General features: G+C 35.2%; 2 protein-coding genes across 2 annotated transcripts; one reads left to right on the top strand and one right to left on the bottom strand.

Annotated features, from left to right (window-relative positions):
- The first annotated feature begins 3,464 nt into the window (after positions 1–3,464).
- On the top strand, positions 3,465–8,476 carry LOC18441555 (small ribosomal subunit protein uS2). Its single transcript, XM_006851785.4, has 5 exons — positions 3,465–3,679; positions 6,126–6,388; positions 6,904–7,101; positions 7,632–7,851; positions 8,114–8,476. Exons 1-5 carry the CDS (start codon positions 3,550–3,552, stop codon positions 8,239–8,241), a joined length of 939 nt encoding a protein of 312 aa, XP_006851847.1. The 5' UTR covers positions 3,465–3,549; the 3' UTR covers positions 8,242–8,476.
- A 3,352-nt stretch (positions 8,477–11,828) lies between these two features.
- Positions 11,829–25,900, bottom strand: LOC18441554 (uncharacterized). Its single transcript, XM_006851784.4, has 11 exons — positions 25,027–25,900; positions 17,192–17,634; positions 17,009–17,098; positions 16,295–16,534; positions 15,354–15,575; positions 14,896–15,232; positions 14,638–14,774; positions 13,757–13,812; positions 13,552–13,610; positions 13,277–13,311; positions 11,829–12,275 (listed from the first exon to the last, which is right to left on the bottom strand). The coding sequence occupies exons 1-11, from the start codon at positions 25,589–25,591 to the stop codon at positions 12,216–12,218; spliced, it is 2,244 nt and encodes a 747-aa protein (XP_006851846.2). The 5' UTR covers positions 25,592–25,900; the 3' UTR covers positions 11,829–12,215.
- Positions 25,901–27,889: the final 1,989 nt, after the last annotated feature.

A 27,889-nucleotide genomic window follows, 5' to 3' on the forward strand; every position in this document is an offset into this window, starting at 1 on the left:
ACATGAACTTACAATCGCTACAGTACTTTTACACTATTGAAGTAAGGTGTAACCTCAAAAATCTTTAAAAGAGAGTATTCTAACACTGGAGCCTCTCAAATTGATTATCTTGACCTCGATATGTATGGATATAAAAATAAAAAATAAATTTTAAAATTTCATAGCATGGGATAAAAATAGATTTTCAAACCATCATAAGGTTTAGAACACTTGGAGTGCATCATGCTTTTACGAGGGCGCCTTGTATAAAACTAATTTTGAGTTTCTAATCACTTAGATTTAACTGTGGAAAATGAACAATCACAATTCAATATTTAGACGTCTTTTATTTGTGCACCAGAATGTGTAAAATTTTCTTCATCTCTATTTATGAAGTTACATCCTCTAATCTTGAAAGGAAAAAATTTATATAAGACTTTAACATTATACTGTACAAGTAAGGTGCACCTTAAAAACTCAAGGGAAAAAGGTTGTTTCCTCGCTATAAAACCCTCAAATTGATCATCTTGACCTTGATATATATATATATATATATATAAAAGAAAGAATGAATTTCAATCATTAAAAATAGTAAAACTCGTAACACATTATCTATACCATTCATTGTCAATATTTTAGAGTATTCATAAATCTACTAGATATACATTAATTTTTTAGTTTTCAATTTCATAATAGGGGTGAAAATAGATCTTTAGGCCATCACAAGAGTTTTGGCATCACAAATATATGTTTTAACAATATTTAGAGGTGTACCTTACCTTGATTGTTTACCTTTGACATCTTATACAAGCCTCACCCAACTTGGAATTTAAGAAAACACTCTTGCATAGGGATTTTTTCCGAGACAAAATATACTTATGATAAAAAATACATCGTTAGACCCCTAAAAATATAAGTAAGTTATAAGAAATATAGCTCAAATTTGTCTAATTGAAAAAAAAAACGTCAACTTTCATAAACCTCGTCCACATCATTTTTCCTCATTTTTAGCATTTTTTTAACCAAAATAGCATTCACAGTAATCATATTACTATAATGATCAGGCTAAACATTACAGTGCTTTGAAAACCGTAATGCTCATTGGGCCTCTTGCTCCTTCATTTGCCACATCTCAACAGGCTACTGAAATTTGAACATTATGGTCTTAAAGTACTATAATGCTAAGCCTGGTCATTACGCTAATTAAAGTATTATAATGCTTAGTTTGGTAATTATGATACTTTATGTTACGGTACTTTAAGTACCGTAATGTAGTAATCATTAGGTAATACAACAACCATGAAGGGTGTGGACAAGGTTTATGAAAATTAATGGTTTTTTTTTTCGAATTAGATGAAAAATAAAATATATTTATGATAAATTTCCAAAAATCAAATATGAAAAATTCATAATTTTTCTCTTTACAATCTTTGTGAGTTGATAAGTCTTGCAATAGGGTTTGGGAAATTACTTATGATTTTCATGACATTTGACCAAAGCATAAAAAAAAATATCTATAGAGGGATATTTAAGACCTTTATTTTGCAAATATGCTTTGCTTTTATATTATAAAAAAAATTGAGCTACTAAAATTGTAGATCTTATTTAATGTCCAGCCCCACAATGAAGTTTCGGACTCTATTATCACCAAAGAGTAATTGCCCAAATTCCCACTAACTTATCTTTTTTATGTATTTATTTATAGCAAGAACAATAGCCGTCGTCTAACAAATGACCCTATACATATTGATTTTACATTACAAGGTTGCAACCTTATAGAAATTCACACCCTTTTATAATATATTTCATCATAGTTTTTTTTTAAGAAGAAAAACACATAGGGTTTTTTAAAATAATATCATTTCCAAAAGCCATAGTTTTGAAAAAGGTGTTTTTTTCTTATCATCTTGACAGTATAGGGTTTTAGTTACCTGTTTTTAAAATTGGAACAAAATACTCAAGCATGTATTTGCTCAAAATGTAACTCTCTTTGAATGAGATTAGAGAAATTGATACCCATTGAGCAAGCCAAATTCATTATTTTTTAGGGTATATTATTTATTCAAGGGCAAACATTCTTAGAGCACCTGTAGATGCCCTGTTAATTTACTCCATACTTTATGAAACCTATGTTTGATTGATTAGATCAATGATCAAGAATATTACATTCGACCAATAAAGAGAATGTTACACATAATGGGCTTATTATGTTATCTCAGCCCTTTTTGAGATTTTTTTTTTGTTTTTTTTTTTTTTTTGAACAATTAACAGTGACTTTCATTAAAAAGTGAGAAAAAGCTCCAAAGTACATACAAGACCAACAATTTACGGGTATGGGTTGGATATGGTTCGGGTCCAATCGGACCCGATCCGAATAGTTTTCGGATCCGGGTTTTGGATTCAAACCCAACCTATCGTGTCCAAATGTTGGACTCATACCCGAACCCATGTCAGGTATACCCGGAGGGTCCCGGGTCGGGTCTGGGTCCATTGCTATTACTAATAATGGTCAACTTGTTTGGATCATACAATGTTAAATTCCCAAAATGACTTTTTAATTGCTCCAATGAACTATTTCCACAATATTTTTTAACCTTCAATTTCAATTTTCCCCTCTATAAAAAAAATGCTTTCATTTGGGTTTGTCTTAACAGACTCCTTAATCGAAAAACCAATTGCACTCCCTCGGTAACCATTGTCGATGCTACTGTATTACCAAAATTCGTGTTGTAGGCAATAAATAGTAAGACATAAAAATTTGGGATATATAACTAGTGAGGGTTTATAAAATTTAACTTTTACATAATAGATTTGGCAAGTTGGCCCTGCTCGTGGGCAAAATTGAGCAATACAATGAACTAGTAAATAAATCAATTATTCAATCTAATATTTATCCAAAAAATCCACTTCAAAGATATATAGTAAATATTAATACAAACATAAAATATTACATTAATTCATTCAATTTAATCAATAGTATAAGGCAATTGTTAAAAACGTACCAATCACGTCAAGGCACAAGAGTAAATATGTTCAAGTTCGCAGATTAGAGAGAGAGGGTGAGTGGTAGAGTAGGGGTGAGAAAATATTTCTTGGAACCCTAAAATATAAAGGATTGCTTCTCAGATAGTTATTTCAGGTGTTTTAGCACAAATTTGTTTGTTTTTCAAAAATTGAAATTTAAGAATATTTGGTTTTTAAAAACCAAAATTTAAGAATTTTTGGATTTTAAAAAACCAAAATATTTAAATAATTATGTTTGTGAAAAATTGAAAATAAGTAGTTTATTTATTTATTTTTATTTTTATTTATTTTTATAAATATTATTAAGTTGAAAAAACGGATACATGTGTAATAACAGAAACTTTAAGATATGTTTGTAATTATGGTAAATATAATGGACCTATACGTAAGTTTTCCTTCTCATTATACTCCACCCGAATTAGGGTTTCAGTACAAGTAACTTAAAGAGAGAGAGTGCACACGACTGCTTGGCCGACTGAGCATTGAGCAGAAGCCTCGGGTTTTAGGGTATTTAGAGAGAGAGAGAAAGAGAAAGAGAGATCAACAATGGCGACAAAAACCGGGCTGTCTCAGAAAGAGGCAGACATTCAGATGATGCTTGCTGCCGATGTCCACCTTGGCACAAAAAATTGCGATTTCCAGATGGAACGATACGCTTTTAAGAGAAGGACAGATGGTATTTTTATTTTCCTGTATGAAAAATGTGGTTTTTGTGATCAATTTTTTCTGGTTTTTATGCATTCCCATGTTATGCTCGTAAATATGGGTTCTTGCTAAGATTGAAGTCTTTTATGCTTATATTAGTTTTTTTTTTTTTTCCTGATTTTGGGTTATTGAGCTAATTACAAGGTTCTTGTGGTTAGTGTGGCATAGTGTCTGTTTAATTTGGTGTTTTTTAGGATCTTCACATTATGGCTATATCTACTTGAAAGTTAATATTTGGGCTTGGTATTAGGATCCTAGGATTAAATACGGTGTTTACCTATTGATGTTAGGGTTAAACGAGATTAAGGATTGAAGAAGAACCTTTTTCACCGTTTAGAGAGAAAAAAAAAACTATAAAGATCGTGTCATTGAGATTTGAGGGTGGTTTATCATGGCTAATCACTGCAGTGTATGGTACTATTGATCCAAGATATTAGTCTTGGTTGAGGCCAGTGTTCCAAACCTCGGCTGCTGAGTTGAATCGGACTCAGACTCTTCCGAGGTACTGGGCCTTGGCACTATCCAGGCGAGTTTACTGTACAAATTTGGGTAAATAAGAAAAATCAAAAGAATTTGTATATTATGTTACTAATCATTTACAAATGACATATAAATATGGTTCTATATGTTTGTTATTTTATTTTGTGGTGATTTGTGAATATTTCTTGTTATATGTTGTTTTATTTTTCCTTTCTTTGGATTTTCGTGATTTTTTCAAGCTATCAATCATTTTTTTTCCCATTTTCCATTTGCTAAACTTTTTTCCTTTTTTTGTGGACTTTCTATTTTTTTTTTTGTGAACCATGGGTAACTCTATAGACTTTTAATGCTGTTTATAACTTCTTTTTCTTTTTACTGGTTTTTCTTATTTTTAGGAAATTTAATGTTTTTTATTTTGCAATGTTTGAGCCATTTGTGCAGTTGTACATAACTCCGAAGGTACTCAGCTCTGGCTGGGGGTGACCACTGAGCCTGAGCCGAGTAATTTTACATTGATTGAGCTTGATGCCGTTTGTTTTTTGATAAAAATTCTATAATTTGGCGATTTTAATGTGAGTAGGTTTGCCTATGAGAAGAAAGGCTGTGGTTGACTGAATACTAATATTTGTAGAAATTTAGGATTTATACTGAAAAATCTGACACGTGGTAACAGTCTCTCAGATGGATCAGGTTAGTATTTGGCATTGCTATGATTTACGTCTGCCTGCAGGTCTGGATAACTTGTTAGAACTGAAATAGGATTTTCATAAACCGTGAAAGTTACATGGCATCCCTTATGTGAGATGTTGTTTGTGGGTATAGTGGTATAAATACATTTTACATCTGCCAACATACACAATAGGACCAGTAACAAAAAAACACAATCGATATGTAGTCTATACCCAATGTATAGCTGCAAAAATACCACTGAGCCCGATAGTGGTTCATAGGCAATTAAGAGATGTTTATTCTTTTTCTAAGGCTGTTGACTTCTCGCCCTTTCCACTTTGATAATAAAGTTCATTTAAATGCATTCATTTTGATGATTGGTTGCCATATTTGTGTGAATTGTAACTGTGTTTAAGTGTGTCATTAAATCTTTTGTATCATTATCATCTTGGGTGTCTTAAGCAGGTGTCTGTGTAGGTTGATTAACTCTTAGTTTTTATTGCTATCTCTTAAGGTCTTCGGTTCTGTGTTTGGCTTAGTGTGATATGCATCATTAGGCATATGAGTTTTTGACGTATGTTAGCTTGAAATAATGCCATCATGTGTATCAAGTGACCTGAAAGGAAGATCCAATACGGATTTTATCCTTGTAGCAATTTTACTCTAGAAGCAAATGAATTACAATTATCACCCAATCTCAATTGTACAATAAAAGTTCAGTTTGGTAGCATATTTTCTGTTTGTGCTTTATATTTGTTGGGGAAAAATGAAAATTTGGCATATTGATGAATGATTGAGTGTAGCTTTCACTTCTGTGTAATTCTCAGTTCTTTAATTGTATAGAGTTGCAGCATGTATCTGCTTAGTGAGACTGTGCATTACAATTCAACTTCTTTCACCTGCTTGCACTGAATTCCACTTGATTGAGTCATGCATTCCAACCTTAAATTAGAATCATTTCGATCATTATTGCATTGCTTCATGCTTTTTCCTTGTGATGATATATATCTTTCACTTCCAATTTACTAATCTTGTGAATGGGTTTTATTCACAGTGTTCTTCTGCATCTTTCATTAGAGAGAGAGTTATACTCCAATTGGTGTTTCTCCATAATTTTCTTTAATAATATATGTTGCAAATGCGTGGGGAGGGAAAAAAAAAAAAAAAATCAAACCGTTTCACTTAACCAAAAGCCTCGGAAAAGAACACCTTTATACTGAAACCCTGCAAGTCGATTTGTCAGCTCTTTCTTTTGTTACATTTGGTAGGGATTTACATCATCAATCTTGGGAAGACATGGGAGAAACTTCAACTTGCTGCTAGAGTTATAGTTGCTATTGAGAACCCTCAGGACATCATTGTCCAATCTGCGAGGCCCTATGGTCAGCGAGCTGTGCTTAAATTTGCACACTATATTGGTGCACACCCCATTGCAGGGAGACACACGCCTGGAACATTCACCAATCAACTGCAGACCTCATTTAACGAGCCTCGTCTTCTTATCCTGACTGACCCCAGGACAGATCATCAGGTAATTCTCTTACCCTCCAGGATGAGCTGTTCAGTATGTGAATCCCTGTCTCTCTTCCCCTTCCCCCCCAAATGGTGAACTTGTGAATATCGTCCTCTCTCCCCAGGATGAATTTGGTTGGGAATCTTTCTCTGTCTCTCTCGCCACACCACCACCCCCCCTGCCCCCAACCCCCAATTCAGGATGAGCCTGTTTAGTATGCGAATGTCTATATTTCTCACTTTATCCATTCAGGATGAGTCTGTATGATGTGTGAACCTCCCTCTTTCTCATCATAAACACACACACGCACAAAAAAAATCTTTCCTCCACGATGCTCTCTCTCTCATTTTCCTCCCCCCCTTCTCTTCTTTTCTCTCTCCCCCCTTCGTGTGCACAGCAACACTCCATCCATAAGCATGGCTTCTAAGCCTTGCCAACTAGCCGTTTTTTCTCTCTATCTGTCTAGGGTGAGCCATTCAGTGTGTAAGCTTTAGTCATCCATGAACTTTGATTACTTTGAATTTATTTGGCAGCCCATCAAGGAGGCAGCACTGGGCAACATCCCGACAATTGCATTTTGTGATACGGATTCACCCATGCGACATGTGGATATTGGTATTCCAGCTAACAACAAGGGCAAGCACAGCATTGGCTGTCTCTTTTGGCTATTGGCTAGGATGGTTCTTCAGATGAGGGGCACCATTCAACCAGGACATCAATGGGATGTCATGGTAAGTGACAATGGTAGTGTTCTCTGTCTTTCATGGTTTCTTAACTCCCCTTCGGCAAGGGTTGAAGATGAGTGCTTTAGGTGTAGCTATCACATGATTCTATGAGTCATTGGAATCTAAAATGCATGCTTATTATTAAATGGTTGCAATCTCTCTCTCTCTCTCTCCCTCTCTCTCTCTCTCTCACACACACACACATACACACTCACAGATTGAGTTCTCAAGAACTGATGCATGTGTAGTTTGAAAGGCTACTTCAATTATCATTGAACTATTCCCTCATACACACACACACACATACACACAAGTATAGTCACAAGCCCTGATGCATGCTCAGGTTAGAAGGCTGCTTAAATTATTACAGGACTATTGGACCTCTCTCTTTCTTTCATTATGGTTTAAAAGCACAGTTGCGTAGATTGCATTAGAGTTAAGCTCAATTATATCTGCGTTGTGCCATTCTTTATCAACCTTTTCCCCTGTTACTCTTTTCCTCATATTGTTAACTGCTTCCCATTTAATCTTTGCAGGTAGATTTGTTTTTCTACAGAGAACCTGAGGAGGCTAAAGAACAAGAGGAGGAGGAACCTGTTGTTGCCCTTGAATATGGGGCTCCTGATTTTGCAGGGCCCCCTCTTACTGGCATGGATCAATGGGCCACACAAACAAGCGAGGTTCAGTGGGGTGGTGAAGTGGCTGCTCCTCCTGCGACGGGAATGGCTGTGCCTGTTGATTGGCCTGGGGCTCCAGGTAATTCTGATGACTAAAACCTTTCTAGAGCTTCTTCCCTAATGATTATTGCTTAAAGAGATCAGTGTGTGCTCTCCATGAAATTGTTTAAGATTGTACAATCCTGCCAAAGTGAAACTTTCATCTAATACTTAATCATTTATGATCATATTTGTTCTCCATGAAATTGCAAAGAAGATTCTTTGCACTAATACATATTAATATGCTTTGGACTCGGTCATGCTTCATCTTTGATAATTAATATTTGTTTTCTGGCATACAGGTGCTACTTCAGGAGACGCGTGGGAACCTGCTGCTCCTCCGCCACCAGTGGCGGTCCCAGGACTTGACACCCTCACTCCAGGACTTGACACCCATCCTCCGGCAACAGGTTGGGACCCTGTTGCTTAAGACCAGTTTGGTGCTTTTAAATCCATGGGCCAACAACAGCTTCTCTTATAGAGATTAGCACAATCTGTTGCGGAGTTTTTACAAGCAGTTTTGTAGGAAGAGATGGATTATCCGCTCTCTCACTCTCTCTCAATCTCAATCTCGATGAGTTCAATTCGTTTTTTTCCCTTTAATACTTCGATCTCGTTTGAGGAATGTTTATTATTTTAGTATGAAGGTTTTTTATTTTAGGCAATCATTATTTGACAGAAAGTTTCTAAAAGGCCTAGCTTAATGAAAACAAAATAATAAACCTCGCCTCACATCTTTGTCTAGATTGCACTTTCGGCAAATGGAAATCTTCGTGATTGTTTTAAAATCAATTTCCAATTTGGAAAAAATTTATATAAGGTTCAAACCTTAAAATGTAGAAGTCCAGATGCACCTCAAAAATCTATCGGAAAAGGTTGTTTTAATGTTGAAGAACCCTAAAAAATGGAAAAAAAAAAAAGATTTTGAGTTCTAGAAATGGTGCAATCTTATAACATTATCTAGAATGTCCATTTTCGAGTTCTTCATATATTTATAGATCTACTTGATTTTAGCTATTTTTGGAGTTTAAAATATTATTATTAAAGTAGATTTTTAGATAATCCGAAGAATTTTTTATAGCCAAATTGCTTGTTATGATAAAATTTGGAGGTACGTCTTAATTGGATTGTTCAAGTTAGCTTTGGGTGGTGTTTGTATAGAGCCTAGGCTCTAACAATCAAATTAGAGCATACCTTCAAATAGTGTGGAGAAATGTGGTTTTAATATTGAAAATCTTTGTAATAGCCTGAAAATGTATTTTTACATTCATTTATGAAGTTCAAAGCTTCAAAAATAGTATATATCGATAGATATATGAAAACTTGAAAATTGACGGTTCAAAAACACGTTACAAAATACATTATTTTCTAAAGGTGAAATCCATTTTTTTTTCATGTCCATTCATCTTGATGTCGAGATGATCGATTGAAAGATATTTGGGCATCAAAAGAACTTCTAGTTAAAATTTTGAGGTAGGTTTAAATTTGATTGTTTAGAGCCTCGGCTCTATATAAATTTTTCCCATTAGTTTTAGCCTCATGATAATGAAAAATGCTTTCATGCAGGTTGGATTGCATTTCTATATGTTTTTTTATTAGAATTATTATTTCTAGTTTTTAAAATTTATTTATTTTTTCATATTCATGATCTCTATGTAATAGATTACATAAAAACTTAAATCTTAAAATCCATCTCAAAAATAGATTTATTAAGAGGCCTGCATTTCTACATATGTGGGCTTGCCGTATAGAAATCAGGTGCGATAATAATTCACCCTTTCACACCCAAACACCAGAGAAAAAGTGAGATTTTCTCATGTGGATTGTTTTTTTGTTTTACATAATTTATTCCAGGCCCTTTTCCACTTTTGCCCACTCTATGTTTTTTGGTAATTCAATGGGAATATGGGCTTTTACCCAATTTTTTTTTAAAAATAGTTTGAGTTAGTTTTTTGAAAGCGTTAGTGGTCCGGTGGTATCGGGAATGGCTAGTTTTTTGAAGGTATTAGTGAGCTGATGGTGTCGGAAATAGAAATTACGATGTGGTGTCGGGAATAGAAATTACGATGTGGTGACTAGGGTGTAGGTATGCTACTATCAGGCCCTTTTCATTACACTTCTCACTGAACATTGATTTTGCTCATGCTCCCACTAACGTAAATTTAACCATTCAAGGAAAATTTGGCGTGGGCGGTCATCGATCTGGGTTAACATTGACCGTATGTGTCAAGTTTTGATGTGTTGATCATCGAATATAGAAGAATTGAGACTTGCGTAACAAAACAAGTCATTTCTAATACTAAAAGATAGCATCTCTCTGCTTTGAAGAAGCCACAGCCCGATGCTTGGTAGCGTCCTCCGGTGGAATCATATACATTTTTATTTATTTATTTAAAATTTTTTTTTTTTTTTGTTGATCGTTATGATGGAATCTTACACACTTGCACCCCAGGGTTAAGCACCCACCAGCCAACACCTGTTTGATGCAAGCTGGACCGCATTTGTACAATATATGGTCTTGAGGGATAAAGTATCCATCTTAAAGATGGATGCAATTATTTTTTAATTTTTCATCTTCATGATCCCGTGATTATATATTTTCTGAAAATTTAGATCAAATTATATTTAAAAATTATTTTTTAATTTTCAAGCCCACATTTCTACAGGCTGGCCACATAGAAACCGTGGCCGTTTGATAATAGCCAGCATCTAACCAGAGCACCTGTTTGATAATAGCCTGTATCTGTTTAATACGAAATTTTTGAGAATCATCTTAGAGGTCAGCTAGTTTGCCATTGGGGATGCTAATTAGAATTTGACATTGCTCACCGAAAAGTTTATGGCTTACCTAAAAGTTTTTGGTTTGAACTTAGATAAATCTTCAAACGCCACCGCAAATTAAAGGGAGAGCTTTTCCCCTACAACATAGATATTCTATCCTTCCCCTATCATTCAGCCATCCATTTTTTATCAAGAGAGCCACTCACCGCTTGATTTTAGATCCAATGTCTCAAAGTTTTTTATTTTCAGTTTCTTTCATACAATTTTTCTGAATATAAAATTTGCTATATGCCATCTTCTCATTGAGATGCACCTATAAAAAATATAAACAATAATTTTTCAATAAAAATTAATGACCAAAATACCCTTTAAAACTTTCAAGAGTATTTTGATTATTTTATTTTATTAAAATTTTTTTTTATATATTTTTCGTTAGTACAAATTTAATACATGAATAGATGTCCAAAATTTGGTATCAAAACAGTTAATAGAAAAAAAAAATTAAAATGAAAGTGTAGAAACGTGACAATGTGATTGAGGCAATCTTAACCCTCTATTAAAAAAAATAGAAAGTTCGATAAAACAAAAAATAGAACTTCTATGTTGTAGGGAGAACATAAAAAACTTTCCCCCAAATTAAATTAGTGCGATATTGTACAAGATAACCTAAACAACGTAAATTATGATGCACTTCAAAAATTCGCTAGAAGAGGTGGTTTCGACGTCAAGAAAACCCTCTAATTGATCCTCTTAAGATTATTGATGTGCAAAAAATTAGATTTCATGGCTGTTAATTTTCAATATTTTCAAGTATTTATAGATCTGATTGATCTAAACTATTTTTTTATGTTTAAATTTTATAATTACTATTCATACCTCGTGAATATTTTTGCCATTGAAAAATTATCTTTCGACACCGTTTAGAGGTACGCTTTACTGTGATTGTCTAAATTATACTTTCCAAATAAAACAGAGGTTACTCTAACCTCCTGCAAATAAAGTTGCAACTCTTCAATTTTTTCTCAAATGAATTTCTGTTGGTCCTAAAATCAATTAAAAATAACCTTTGGGGTGAAGAAAGCGGCTACATCAATGACTCGACCTAAAATCATATGAAATCAACTTAGGCATCCATAAATTGTATCACAAATGAGAAGCTGATTTCAAGCTCAAGCACCCCACATCTGATGTCCATCAAACTGAAAGAACCATATTCAGTTTTGAAGAAGATTTAAATTTTGAGGCAAGCTCAAGATCGTGCTTTTCTTACTCTCTAAAATCCATTTACTAGGTTTTTGACCTGCAGTGATGTACAATATGGACCGGGGGTGTATGCAGAGAAGAGATCTTGATCTTGCACTAGCTTGTCTTTGACTGTATCGATCAAGTTTCCCTTTAGAGAGGAAAATGTAGTAAGTAAAGGAACTCATAACGTTTAGAAGATAGTACAACATATCAAAGATCTCAGGAAAAATCAACAAGGCTGGCAAAACATGAGAGAAGCTTAATAATAAGCTTTGATTTATTTCTCCAGTGTATGATTTCCTTGTTGAATCACTGATGAGACTCGAAAGTAATCTCTGCAATAGAAGCATCTCAAACAGGTCCACGATCCTTGATGGATTAATAATAGGGTCTTGAACCACGTGAGAGATATCCACCTCTTGAATAACCATAGGCTCCCTGTCAACACCAAACACAAATATATATAAATACCCACTTCAATATATATGTATGTATATGCATGTGGCTTGCATGAGGTTGCAACTTTAAACAATCAAAGTAAGGTGTACCTCCAAATTTTTTCATAAGATGCAATTGTGGTGTCAAAATTCTTAAGACCGTGGGAGAATTTATTTTTATCTCTAATTATAAAATTTTTAACTTCGAAAATAGTTAAAATCAAGGAATGGGATTGAGGTCAAGGTGGAGCCACCACCTATGACTCAGCTACTAATCTCCGTTTCCATTCCTACCAATGCTAGCCCCTTTCCAAAAAATACTAATGGTTCCAAAAATTGCTAACACATTACTACCAGTTAACATTAAAAAAACAGCAGTTAACATCAAGTAGATCTATAAACGAATGAAAATCTTAAAAAATTGATGGCGTAAATAATGTGTTGCAAGAGGTACTATTTTCAAGACTAGAGAACTCTTTTTTTTTCTCCATGTCTATATATCTCGATGGCAAGATAATTAATTTGATGTTTTCCAAACATCAAATAATCTTTTTCAAAAGATTTTAAAAGTACACCTTAATTCTAAATTATAAGGTGTCAACCTCATATAAACTTTTCCATATATATATATATATAGAGAGAGAGAGAGAGAGAGAGAGATGGGTAGAGTTGGAGGCTGAGTGTCTTCCTGAGTTAAGGCAGCAAAAAGATACTTCTCTAATAATCACAGATTAAGATGCAGCCTGAATATCACTGATCTTAGTGGTCATGCCAATTTCATATTAAATAAGGTTAGGCTTCTTTCAATTGATAAGCAGGGGTGCCTCAAGAACTTATCTAGTATAAGTTAAAAATTTCAGCACTTTTGGGAACCCCTACGTTATAACTGAATAGCATGAAATTGAGTGAAAAATTCTCTCTTTCTTTTATTGGAGCACATATAGATCCTTCAGTTCATCTTTGTTAACAGAGAGAGAGAGAGAGAGAGAGAGAGAGAGAGACCTCGCGATATTCCGCATAGGAAGGTGGAAGTGTCCCTGTAAATGCAACATCACCAAGAATAATCAATAAGAAACGGACTTGGATATATATATTCCCTATCTTCTTATGCCTATATGTTCACAATATTTCCTGAAAATTTTAAGCAAATTTTTCATAGTTTAAGTGTTTAACTATATTCTGTTTCACAAGTTCAGATAGGTCAGCTAGCTAAATGTTTAATTGTTTTCATCTCATTTTCCAAAAAGAAAATTCCAAAAGAGATGCAATATACTTACCTCCTCCATAACCATAAGCATATGCAGAACTACTTGGTTGGCCACCATAGCCAGCAGCTCTGCCAGGCCCCAGAAAAAAGCAGATTAGTGTCCGCGAAATACAATGAACAGGGAAAAACAAAGAATTTTTTTTTTACTCTTTATTCTTTATCAGTAAGAAAAATAAGACATTAAGACGAAGAAAACAAAGCCTTTTTTCTCATACCCATACGATGCTTGACCTTGCCCTATTGAAGATGAAACGTATCCTCCACGGGGGTCCTGAACAACACAGATTCTTGAGAAACGATTTCTTTTATAGGGCAACATAATTTTATTGAGGGTAAACATAGAGCAATTGATGATTTTATTTTGTATTCATAAAGGGATAGTGGAGCACGGCCAATTGACTCAAAGGCAATATCCACTGTCCAGTCTCACTGATGAATAGAGATTGACGCGAGGGGACCCCAAAGGCACATGTACCCGAGCACATTTGCTCAATTAAAATTAAGGGAAAATTTCCTATAGAACCCTAATTCTTCTCATTATTTCATGGTATACCCTCTTTCCGTTTTTCTTTTTCTTTCAAGCGGCATAATGAAATCCCTAAGAATTTCACCATACCCCCTCATCTCTTATCTCCCTCTTTTATTGACTTTTGACCCCAACAAATATTTTTTATACTATCCATCCCAAAAAAAATTTTAACCCTCTTTTTCCCTTTCCACCCATTAAAAAGGTTTTTGGGTTGAAATGGTATAAAAATATTTGTTGGGGCTAATTTTTATTATCAAAAGTCAATAAAAAAAGGAGATGAAAGATGAAGGGGTATAGTGAAATCTTTAGGAATTTTCTTATGCCGCTTGAAAGAAAAATAGACGAAAGGTCTACCATAAAATAATACAAGAAATTAGGGTTCTATACGAAATTTTCCCTAAAATTAATCTCCATCCATCATCGGGAACATACAGTACACATATTACTTCGGGTAGCAAATACCCCAATCCAATTGACAAAGGCCCGCTGTCCCATTCATCTGAGCCAATAAAAATCTAAATGGCGTACTGCACATTATGAGTAGAACAAGCTGAACTGGTATTTTACCAAAGCCAAATATCTCGAGGAATAGTCAGCTGCATATGGCTCCCTATAAGCATATGAGGGAGGATACTCTATAGGCCTAGCAGGCCTATAGTTTCTCTCGATAGCCATGTTCCTGGTAGGAAAGCCATGCACATTGCCTGGAAAAAGATAATAGGATCATTAAGATCAGCTTCAGTTTAAAATTCCCCAGTTTACAAGCCCACCTATCCACTTGTGTGTTGTCTGTATGTGTCTGTGAGAGAGAGAGAACCATCATACCGTAATTGCTCCTATCATTGCGTGTTCTCTTTGGAGGTCTACGATTATCAATTTCTTGGTCTCTCCTATTGCGTTTTCCTTGCTGAGCAATTTGCCCCCTATTAGGATGTTTATCTGCTGGTTTTGCCTCATGTAGCTTCCCTTTTGCGCCTTTTGACTTCAATTGGCCTTTAGCCTTGAAGCGACCTTGAGAATTCATCCCTTTCAACTTGGAACCACTCGGCTCACCAGGCCCTTGGCCAATGTTCTCTCCATCTTTCTTAAGCCTAAAACCTCCACGTGCCCCTTGCTTGGCAAGACGCCCTTTGTTAAGGGGCTTAGCAAGGTTTGCTTTGATCTGGAATGCCAGAAATTTCAAGGATTAGGAAACAATAGCAAACTGAAGCCTAGTTGAGTATAATTCAAATTTCAACCGGAAAAAAAAAAACCAAAACGAGCAACGGAGAAAAGTGGATCACCTTGGTCTCCCCCTCCCCAAGTTCGGCTTTGTTTAATCCCTCCACACAATTAAGAGCACTTTCTCGAGAAACAAAAGTAACGAATCCAAAATCTTTCCGCTTCGAAGTAGTAAAATTTTTGGAGAGTTGAACTTTCTCAATGTCACCATATTGCTTGCAAAGATCCTTAATCTTTGCCTCATCCCAAGAGTTTGGCAAGCCCTCAACATAAACAGTTTTCACCTGCAAAACCATCCAATTATCATTCAATCTTAAATAGTAGTTGGAAAACACATTATTAATAGGTATGGAAGCAGCAATCACTCCTAGCCTTTTTTGTTCCCCATTTTACTTTCCTCAGAATATTAGTTTAACCTTTAGCAACCACATCACCATGCCCAAAAAGGAAAATTTAAGCAGAAAAAATAGATCCAACTTAATCCAAGTGGACACAAAGCTATGTCACATAGCCAAGGAAAGAAAAGGAAAACACCCAAACAAAGTTACATTGCAAAGTGCACATAATAATAGAGCACATATATGCTCCCTCAGGAGCATAGTTTGCTTATACTCCCTAGCTCATAAGATCTACTTCGGAGGATTTTTTTCAATCTGAAATTTTGGGAACCACTTAAGAATTACTAGATGATTATTCTCAAAAAACAAAACATGAAATTTGAGTTTTCTAACATTTAGATCTCACCATCTAAAAATAGGATGGTCTCTATTCAATCTCAAGACATTTTTTTTTTCAAATGCATAGAGGGTACAATTAGGATTTTTTTAATTGAGGTTAATCTATGGGTTGACGAGGTTACATCCCCGAAATTTGGAGTCCTAAAATTAATTCTAGGTTGGGTTTAACCCAAGGGAGTAAATGTACATTCTACTCTCGCGGGAGTAGAATATCTTTTGGCATAGTTATAACACTACTAGACAGGAATACAATAGACTTTCCTAACCTGTGAGAGGGCCTCCTCACTAGGATGCATCGAACATTGAGCAAATGACACCTTTGCACTTCGATCACAACCAAAAACAGCATTTGGTTTCCGCAGAATTTGGAATGCTGCAATAGCATCAGAATGTGTACTGAACTCCAGAAAAGCAAAGCCCCTACTCTTTCCTTCACTTTTTGGATCATCAGGTATAAGCATTTCCTCAATCTGTTCAACCCCAAGGCTCTTCAATGTCTCAAGTACCTAGACAACATAAAATATTGCATTTTCTTGTTAAGTGAACTTTGTCATTGTATAATCTGATACGAAGAGAGAAAACCCAAGGATTTTAGAGAAGAACAAAGGGAAACCAGAAAGTAGTTTCTCCTATCCACAACACCCTGATTTCTTTCAGTTTTTTACCGTTACATTATTCAAAAACGCTAATAGCACACCAGTCATATGATTTCCAACTACCCTGGCGGAATATGAAGTGACACGTATTACCTATGATTACATGCGTAGAATCTTGACAAATAGAAATATGGACGTTGGAATTCAAACATTCACAAACACCAAATACGCGAAAGCACATGCATAACTGCACATAAAACATGCAGTAGCAGTGCATACTCACTTGGCTACCATATAAACGACATACATGAAATACTAAAACACTGAAAAAAAAGATGGTAAAAGCTCATAACAGACTGCAGAAATCCAAGCAGAAAATCTTACTTTATCTTTTGTCCAAGTCTTGCAAATGTTGCCCACATATAGGGTGTCATTGTCCTGGCTAGCTGATATCCCACATCGCTTGCCCCTCACCTGATAAAAATGGTGAATGTAATATTAAGAGGTTGGAGGGGGTATAGTCAAAATTCCAAATTAGAGAAGGGCCAAATTGAGAGGAAGTGCAACCTCTGGTTCCTTCAGTTCTGCCAAAGCCTTTCTGGCCTGCTCTACAGTAGCGTATCGAATAAATGCAAAACCCTTGTTTTTCTTGGTTGTAGGATTCTTCAGAAGCCTTACATGTTCAATCTCTCCAAATTCACCAAAGACCTTGATTAAATCTTCTTCAACAACTTCCTTATCCAACCCACCAATGAATATTTCAAATTCTTTCTCTTTTTTTCTCTCTGATAGAGAAGCTTCCATATATAAAGAAGGGTCTTCTCCCTCAACATTTTCTTCCATGGGTTCTTCCTCTTCATTATCACTTTCACTTGGGTTAGCATCTTCACCCCCTTCAACCCCTTCATCAGCTTCAGCAGGTCCATCGCTGTCTTCATGCATATCGGTAGTGTCTGCAACATTACCTGCTGTATTTTCTTCAACTGCATCCTGCTCGGCATGCGAGACACCTAAATCAAACATCCAAATCAGTAAAAAGTAGACATAATCTGCAAAGAAGAAGAATGTCTAACAAGATACCCAGATCCAAATGATCTTTCTTTCTCAGTGTGTGTTTGTACACAGTGTAGGAAAAAATCGGACGGTTCAAATTCTAACTGTCCGGTTAGATCGGAACCCGCCACTGGCCAGTTTCAGTTTTGGTGAGCCGATTGGGTATTTTAAAACAAAATTAAAAAAAGTTATATAAAATCCCAAAAAAATAATGGATTTGTTTGTAATGTATTTTTTAATGTTTTTCATCATTTTAGCAAAGATTGGAAATTGGTTTGGCCATTAATACTTCTTACATTTTCCCTTTTTTGGAAAATTTCAAAATACCCCTGGGCACAAATCCATTCTTTAAAATACATTTTTTTCATTAATTTTCAACTGATGTCTTTGATTTTTTTTTTGTATTTTTTTAACACTTTTTTGACAGCCCAGGACTTGCCGGCCAGTTTACCGGTTAGGCTGGTTGAACCGCTTCCAACCCCATATCCGGTTAGCCGTTCCGGTTCGACGTTTCCTACACTAGTTTGTACATAAGAAAGATGGCCACAAGAAAGGAAAAAAATCCAAACACCACAAAAGCAACCTTACTAACAACCACCAAACTATAGTCAAAGAATTCAGCAAGAACTCCAGGAACTCATCAAAGTAGCAGTATAGACATGAAGAAAACCTTTTTTTTTTAGTCAGCGGGAATAATAAAGTCCTCAGTCAATGGCATGGATAACCAACTATTAGCATGGACCTTATCAAGTTTCAAAAAAGAGATTGATCACAAGATTATAAACTTTCAACATTCTCCTATGGCATAGAATTTCATTATTGATTTACAATATTTTTTTATAGAAGTTATCTTTCTTCACAATTTTGGGCCAAAGAGAAATATTAGAGACAAAACCAATAGAGCTCCGCAAGACACTTAAAAGAAAATAATAATAATGATAATACCTCACCAGGACATTACAGATAATTTCCTTTTTTTGTAAACTAGAAAAAAAATTAATTCATAGTTTCTTTTTAGTATGACATCCAAAGAGAAAGTGGAATAAATTTAGTTGCACCCAATACAAACAAATGAAGATGAGTATAAAGGTGCAATCATGAAACGTGAGGGGGTTAAGGACATAGAGTGATATAGGACACATAAAGGAGTAGTTGTGAATATTATGCACAATGTTCAAAAAGGCGGAGCCGGTCAAGGGTCTGGGCTGCCTAAGTGGGCACCGAGACACAAAGGTGGCCCATAAGGGAAGGGGTTGGGGTGGGGGCCATATGTTGTTTTTTGTGTGTGTATTTTGTGAATGTGTGTGCATATATGTTTCATGTGTGTGTGTGCGCATGCACGTATGTGTGTGTTTGAGGTCTCGCATGAAATTCTTAACGATCATTCTCTTTTTTTCTTTTTTTGAATTTATATTTGCGAGAGAGAGGTCTCGAACACTTGGAGGATATGTCAAGAGAGAGAGAGAGAGAGAGTTTGTGAGAGAGAGGGACCTGACATCGAAGACTTGGAGGTCGTCTTCTTCTTTTTCTTCTTCTTACATGTAAAGAAGGAGCATATGGGTCCATGTGTATCTCTGTGTGTGCATGTGTGTGTGTGTGTGTGTGTGTGTGTGAGAGAGAGAGAGAGAGAAGCCGCGCATCGAACACTTGGAGTCCATCTTCTCCTTCTTCTTCTCAAATGTAGAGAGAGCACATAGACCCGAGAGATAGAGAAAGTGAGAGAGAAGGCCAATACCAGGCCTTATTTTTGTTTGGGTGGATTTGAATTTCCTTTTTTTTTTAAGCGCCTAGGCAACAAGACGGCCAAATTTTTGTTTATTGATTATGTAGGAAGAAAACTTAGAGAAACTAGATGGAAATGTTGTCTGATGATGGTGGGAAGGAGATATGGATGTGTTGCCTATTGTTCTGGAGGTGCTTCAAGGGAAATCAATTTTATGCATCATGTGGAATAATAACAGTGTGAAAAGATCACAGATGCATCCTTGGGGAACTTTCTGTTATTCAATCTCTAGAATTATATTCACACATTGATATATGCTTTGACTCTGATTTATAGACCCAATAACCTCGGTGACATGGAGCAATTATACAGTGAAATATATTCTCTTAGGAGCAACACAAATCAAACATCGTGCATGGGGAAGATTTTATTGTAATTAGGTTTCCAACGAGAGAAAAGGGAGCAGTAGGATAACCACAAGAATGAAGAATTGCATGGAGTTTGTGGATAGACTAGCCATTCACACTCCATGAACAACTTCTGAATTATTGGTGCCAATTTGATTGGGTTCAATAACTATGAGGACCCTAAATTATGACAATTAACATATTTATTATCTTAATGGATTGGGAAGCTCATTTTCATTGGTGACCTAACACGCAATAGCAAGGTTGCCTCAAACCACTGCTCTATCAAGTTGGCATCATTGAGCTCTATATGGAAATGTTGATAGAGCAAATTGAAGAAAGCACAAACGTTCATAGGTGTTGTAGATCTTTCTCTACGAGGGGCTAGGTCGGTATAACAAACTAAGCGCTACCACGGATCATCTTAAGCCTTAGGCCCCATTTGGTTCCCTAGAAATGGAACTCCTAGGGAAATGTGTATTTTGGAATTGGTATCTCCTAGAATTGGCATTTCCTGGAAGATGGATGTATGTTGTTTGGATAATTGGCAAAGATCTAGAACATGCACCTTCACTATTTGGATTGCCTGGAAGATGTATCCTCAGGAAATTGAAAAATTTTCTTCGTATCATTATTTTTTAAAAAATAACCATTCTCAATGTTGTGATTATTGCACTTAAAAATTGTTTAGTCCTTTTTAGTGTTTGTCCAAGTGAGGAATATATGGCGAAATTGCCAAGTTTGTCTTCTAATATCTAGCAACAACCAATATTTGAAGATAAAAATTAAAAAATTCAACAAGTTCAAATATAATATCAATACCTGCAAAGGTGAGATCCCTTCATTCCAACATTACATTTCACAAACAAAGCCAACACATTAAAAAAAAACATTACATTTTCACAAAACATGTGCATTCAAACATTAACATCACAATTATAATATTTATCAATAACATAATATTATTTTATTAGTATTAATATGATAATATAGTACTATATTAATTATTACAATGCTATTATTAGAATTATTTATATCAATTATAATACTTAAATAATATAATAACTATTATATTGTAATGATAATATTTTAATATATTTTTTAGCATTAACATGATATTAGAGTGTTATTATATTATAAAAATATTATCATATATTATAATAATATTATTGTATTGTAAAGATATTATTAATTTATTATAATATAATATACTAATTATCATCATCATCATCATCCAAGCCTTATCCCAATTAATTGGAGTCGGCTAATTATAGTAATTATATAAAAATATAATATCTTTTATTACTATTAACATCATGTTATCATTTAAAAAATATCGATGGAATTGATATTTCCTAAAATTTGGCTTAAAATGAGAATCCAGGACTCCCTACGAAATGTCAATTTATGTCTTCAGAAGGAACCAACAGGTCATTCTAAATGGGACTCCAGGAGTCCCATTTTTGGGGAACCAAAAGGGCCCCTAAGGAATGAAATAACAACAAATTTTGTATCAAAAGGAAACAATAAGAATAAATAACAACTATGTTTAATTGGTTGAGAGCAGTGTTTTAAAAATCCGTGACCTGATCCGGAATCGAGCGATCCGGATAGGGTATTGTCCAACCCGTGTCGGGTCCAACGAAAAAACAGGATCGGACAATTCTCCACATTAAACCGAGTGTTGACATAACGGGGTCTCCTGCTTACGTCATGGACTGCCACGTTTGTACTACTGTTTCATTTTTTTTTCAAAAATTACGAGCACCTCACCTTTTTGCTGGGAAAGTACAATTGGCCAGCCTTCATCCACAAGCCACATGATACAACGCATCTGCAGTAGTTTTTCTCAGCATGCGTTGCATGTGACAACCAACCGTTCAAGCCCAAGACTTTTATTAAGCCTTGCTCTTCCTAAATTCCCCGATGTGGGACTTGCTCCCCCCCTTAGCGCTCCAAGCATCTTCAAAATAATGCGTAGTTTTCACCAAATGCTGTTGTATAATTATAAATATTTTTAATACTATAAATAAAGAAATTCTATTTAATTATTTAATAATATTTATTCCTTTTCTTATAATGTACAAAAAATAAAAGTACATATAGTTAAGTTTTAATTGCATATAATTACATAAAGAAATTCTATTTAATTCATTTACAAAAAATAGTACAATTATATAGAAAGTCGTATTAATATTTATCTTAATAACTGGTTAAACTTATGTCAGTATACTCATATGAATATGATCACATTAAAATTTATGGGGGATATTATTTTGTTTTTAATCATATGATATGGAAGCATTTTCTAATAATTTTTAAACATGTTTATTATTATATTATAATTAACAATTATACAATGATAACCAATCTTGTACTTTATTATTAATTTATTTATATTATAAATTTTGTAATATATTATTTTTTTTTATAATTGAAAATAAGATTTTTTAAATTAGATGATATTATAAGACATTTTAGATTTTTATTTATACAATAAAATAATTATAAAATATAAAGTTATAAACCAACAACTTTAATTTCAATATATACTATTATACTTAGGTTGTAATAATTTTGGATGAGTAAAACAAAATAATAAATGTTTGATACTTTGATGTGATACTAATTTCACTTTATGTGTTTAGTAAAATGATGATAAAATAATAAAATACAAACCAATGATTCTAATTTCAATGTATAATATTGTATCTAGTTATGTTTTAATAAATGTTTGATGAGAATCTTCATATGGGAAAGAAAATCTCAATATTCGCTTATTGATGCAAAAAAAATAAAAGTTATTAATGTAGTACCCTCATTTCTTATTAGATTCCAAAAAAACAACATTTATAATGATTTTTAATAATTTTTTTTGAATTTTTTTTAAAGCCGAATCGATTGGGTTTGATCTATTCCCGATCCGAAACGCCGATTCACCGATCCGGATGGGTTTTTGGGGTTCCCGATCCGTGGCACCAATCCATTTTTTAAACCACTGGTTGAGAGGTTAGAGAAGTGTAGAATGAAATAAGCAACACTGATGCTGGAGGACAAAAGATTCTATAATCAGGAACGTACTAGAAATGTCAAAATAAGGAAAGGATTTTTCTTTGGATAAGAAATGAGGAAAGAATATGCATAGCGTAAGCTTGGATTGCTAGAGTGAACCTGGTTGGAGACCCAAAAAATGCGGCTTATGGTAACTCGAGGTTCTTTCACACAAAAGAAACTAGAGAGATGGAGAGAGAGAGGGGGGGAGGGAGAGAACCACAGTACTCTGCGAAAGGGAAGGAAAGAGCAAGAGGAAGAGGAAGAGAGAAAATGTGGGGGAAGGAGAGAGAGAGAGAGAGAGAGAGAGAGAGAGAGAGAGAGAAGGTGAAGTGGGGTTTGAGCAGCAATGTGAGAAAACAGTACAGCCTGGGAAACAAAGATAAAAGATAGAGATATACGAAGAAAGATAAGAGGCAAGAAGGTAGAAAAGGTAAAAACCCCAAAACAAGAAGAGAAATAAGATTGAGAATAAAGAGGAAGGTAATAGGGGAGGTTGATAGAAGAAGAAAGAAGACTGATGGGTAGAAGAAGGGGAGAATCAGCGAGAATTCTTCCTTTTCTTTTCCTTTTTCTTTCATATCCCCCTTTTTCTATTTTTTTATTTTTTAATATATATAAGTGGGGAGAAGGACATAAGAAAAAAGAGAGAGAAATATAGAGAAGGAAGACGTAACTGTAGAGGAGAGAACGGAGAGAGGTTAGAGCGAAATCAATTTTGTGCCAAGAACACTATGAGCTCCATCCTTTGTGAGGCTATCTGCTGCTGTGTTGGCTCCTTGGATAATATATTTGATGGTGACTGGCGGTAGGGATCTGCACATGAAGGCAATTTGGTCTAAGATGGATGTCACGCGCCAAGGGGGCTGTTTGAGGTTGGATGCCCAAAGGATTATATTGCTGAAATCACACTCAACAAGAACACCAGTGGATTGTGTGCCAACTTGGGAGACCCTCTTGAAGCCTTTGAGCAATGCCAGGGCTTCAGCTATGGCACATTCTAAGATTCCTAAGGGCCCTGAGAAAGAAATGCAAACACCCTCAAAGTTGGCGAGGCTGCCACCAAAGCCCAGTGGGCTGGGATTCCCAAGAAAAGATCCATCAGTGTTCAGGTTTGAGAAGAACCCACTTACACTCCCCCCGAGGGAAAGGAGGGTTCCATACAGCCCTAATCTGAGATGAAGGGGAAGCAAGGGATAGCAGGCATTCCCAATTACCCCAAAAGTGAGTTAAGAGGAACGAGGTGAAGACTGAAATATTTTTTGCCCAGAAGGAGATCAAGGCGAGGACGGAATCAAAAAGAGGGAACTGGTGTCGAGCAACACCACGGAAAGTCCTAGCATTCCTTTCTATCCAAATAGACCACAGGAGAGCCACCATCGAAATACGCCACAATTTTCTTCCGTTTGCAGGGAAAGGAGGACAGAGTTGACCCGACCTGAAAAGAGCTGCGATAGGGAAACAGGGTGACCCATTGAACGCCAAAGAGTTGAAGGCGGGAGGCCACAAGGAGGAGGACACCACGCAGTGTATAAAAAGATGGGGTATGGTCTCCTCTTCTTGAAGGCACAAAATGCAACGGTTAGGAGAAGGAAAGACCGCGCTACTGAAGTTGATCCAAGATTAGGACCCAACCTTGAAGGAGGATCCAAGCAAAGTCTTGGACCTTTCGGGGGATAGGAATGGACCAGAGCTTGTTAAGGAGAGGGGAGGGATCCAATGTGGGACGCAGTAAGGAGTAGGAGGATACACTGAAGACTCCCGAGGAGTTGGGGGCCCAAATGATGGAATCTTCCCTAGAAAGGGGATGTTGGAATCCCAGAAAGGTTCCTTATATGGGTTAATGAATCAGACCATAGTAGCAAGGGCCAATTGCCAGTCACATGGTGCTCTACTCAATCATTGATAGCCATTGCAGCAGACAAACTCACAGAACTATCCAATGCAATACATCACTCTCTAACTTTACTAGGTATCCTCTGAATTCCCATACATATACAGCATATAGAATTGTATCTTGCCCATGCCCTTTCTATAAATTCTTATGCGTGTGAATTGAAAAATTACATCTTCTTCTATGAAAATCCATATATGCACAAGTACAAAATTTATTGCCTAAGTTCTACCAACAAAAATCAGAAAATTAAAGCGAAATAAAAGTCGTTTACCTTGATCGAAATCCATTGATTCAGCCTTGTGCTCTTTAGCTTCACCATCTTCCTCTTGGATCTCTGGTTCTTCTTCCTTCTCCATCACAACATCACCCAAACCATTATCGCTTTCGGGCACCTTCTCGTGCTCAGGGCTCTCTAAAACAGAGGCTGTTTCAGAATCTTTCAGAGAAGATGGAACTGTAGGAACCTCTGTTTCAGAAGTCTTTTGAGGAGATGAAGAAACTACAGACACGTCTGGCTCGGTGACCTTCTGAGGAGATGAAGCCACTATAAGCACCTCTGGCTCAGTAACGTTTGTGGGAGAGGAAGAAGCCATGGGAACCTCTGTTTCAGAAGCTTTATCCACATCAACAATGGCTGGTTCTATCACCGGTTCCACATCAACAATGGCTGGTTCTATCACCGGTTCCACATCAACAGTGGCTGGTTCTATCACCGGTTCCACATCAACAATGGCTGGTTCTATCACCGGTTCCTCCTTCACATCCTTGGCTTGCGCTTTCTTTGTCCTGGGTGTTGTCTTCCTGGCTGAACCCCCTCTCTTTCCTCGAGGCGGCATCGCGCACTCGTATAAAGCCCCTTTTTTAAAACAAACAGGGGTTTTCACGAACCAGAGCAAAAATCAGATGGGCAGTAGTGCGCTAGGGATTTCACAGAGCGAGAACAAAAACAGCCGAGAAATGGCGAGTTAGGGTTTCAGTGAAGAACCAGAACTAGGGGTTCCAATAGCTAGGGAAAAAACAGACGAAGACGGCGAACCAGAGCTAGGTTTTTAGAGAAAGAATCGTGAAATGGAAGGAGTTAGGGTTTTTGAAAGACGATAAAATGTGCCCTTCAACGCAGAGACGGAAATGAAATTTTGGTTTGTGTTTTTTTTTCTCTGAGGGGAAGGGGAAAAGGAGTAGGATAATAGATAGAAAAAAAATAGATATTAAAAGCGAGGCCATGAACTCATCCTGACCGTCCGTCCTCCTCAAACTCATCCTGAACCTCGCTCGTGCGACAGGTCTCTATTCTTGGTGCGTTAATACGAGAGCGCGGAAGTTTGCGATTTCGGACGAGATTTTAGGCGAAATTTCGCCTTGAGTTGATTAAGTTTGTAAAGTTTTTTAATGCAAGTATAGAAAGTTTATATAAGTGAGGAAAATTTGCGCTAGTATATGATGAATTTCATAGTGCAATCAAACTAGCTATTACTCCAGCTGAGAAATTAAATGAAAGACAACTAGTTTAATTTCACGAATTGATAAGAATAATGCTTGTTTTTATTTTGTTTATTCAATTTGTAATATAGTATCTGATTTTACTCCCATATTATTGTAAAAAAAATCATATGATTAATTTTGTCTTATCAGTGATATAATTTTTTTACATATAAATTTTTTTTTTCTTATCATTGATATAATTTTCTTATATATGATTACTTTTTTCTTATCATTGGTACAATTTTTTTACATAAATATTTTATTGATGGGCTTCTCTATAATTAACAATCCATCATAATAGAAAGGTTAATGTCAGAACATTCAATTACTAGGCTTAGGCTCCAGACTTGAGCCCTACCTGATCTAGGTAACTCGGGTCTTGGGCATGTTCAAGCGGACTTGAACTCATACATGCCCGAGTTGTCTATGATACCACAAAAGAGTTAAAAATATAAAATATTAAAAATAAATCAGTAAAAAAACAAACTAAACTATAAACAACATTAGAAGCCCAAAAAATAAGAAAAATATATATAAAAAGATGGAATTTGAAAAAAACAAAAAAAATTATAGATGGAAACTATTTTGAAAAATCTAGAGAAATGAGAAAATATAAAAATATATCATATGACAAGAAAAAAAATCACAATTTATCATTAAAAACATTAAAATATATGTAGATATTTATAAATTGATTTAATAACAAAATAATTCTTATGATTTTTTGTATAACCAAGTTCGTACCTTGAAACGCAACATAACAAGATGCTGAGTTTGAGTCAGCTTAGCTGAGTCATTAAAATAGGGCCAGAACAAGTTGTGATATGTGTGTTTTTTTTTTAAATCATTTACTTGGTTAAATATTATCTTTTATAAGTAGTCTAATGTTCAAGTAATGGTATACTTTGATTTTTTACAAAAGTACAATAATATTTTTAATTAATTGTTAATGACTTTTATTTGTACCAATGTCTTGTAATAATGTCAATATTGTATTTAGTAATAAGTACATATGTAGCCTTAATATGGAAGTTAACCGTAAAAATGTTTTAAAAATTATTGGTGCGGGTCAATAATCAGTTGGGACCAATCCAGTACTGGGAAAGTATGTGTACCAGCCCAATACCCCACCTAAACCCCTCCCCCATAACAAAAAAAACCTATTTTATTTTTTTATTTATTAATATTTTTTGGATTCTAATTCGAATCAATCAGGATTGAAAATCCGATGATCTGACCCATATCAATGTGAAACAATGATAAAAAGTAACTAACGTCCACCTTCGATTTTTTTGTGGTGACCCAATACAGATTATCCCTTTGTTGTATGAAAAGTATCCTTGTTTGAGTTTAGTAATGTAATTCCCATTTTTTAGGAATTTTTATTTTTTATAAATAATTTTATCTTAATAGAGATATTATAGGAATTCTAATTTTAACTTTAAAGGAATTGTAGAAATATTATTTTCAAATGAAGTTCTATTTCATATGCACATTTTGTATAGTTATAGTTTTGATTACTGAACATCAAAAAGTAAATAAAAATAAATAAATAAATAATTACTGATAGATGGAAAAGTTTATGCTTAAATCGACAAGCACGCCATTAGCTATTTGATTCAGATTGTCGAAACTCTAATAATGGTTTCTTG

This window comes from Amborella trichopoda, chromosome 9 (genome assembly GCF_054954075.1).
Source record: "Amborella trichopoda isolate Santa Cruz 75 chromosome 9, AtrichopodaSantaCruz75HAP2 v2.0, whole genome shotgun sequence".
Classification (NCBI taxonomy): Eukaryota; Viridiplantae; Streptophyta; class Magnoliopsida; order Amborellales; family Amborellaceae; genus Amborella; species Amborella trichopoda.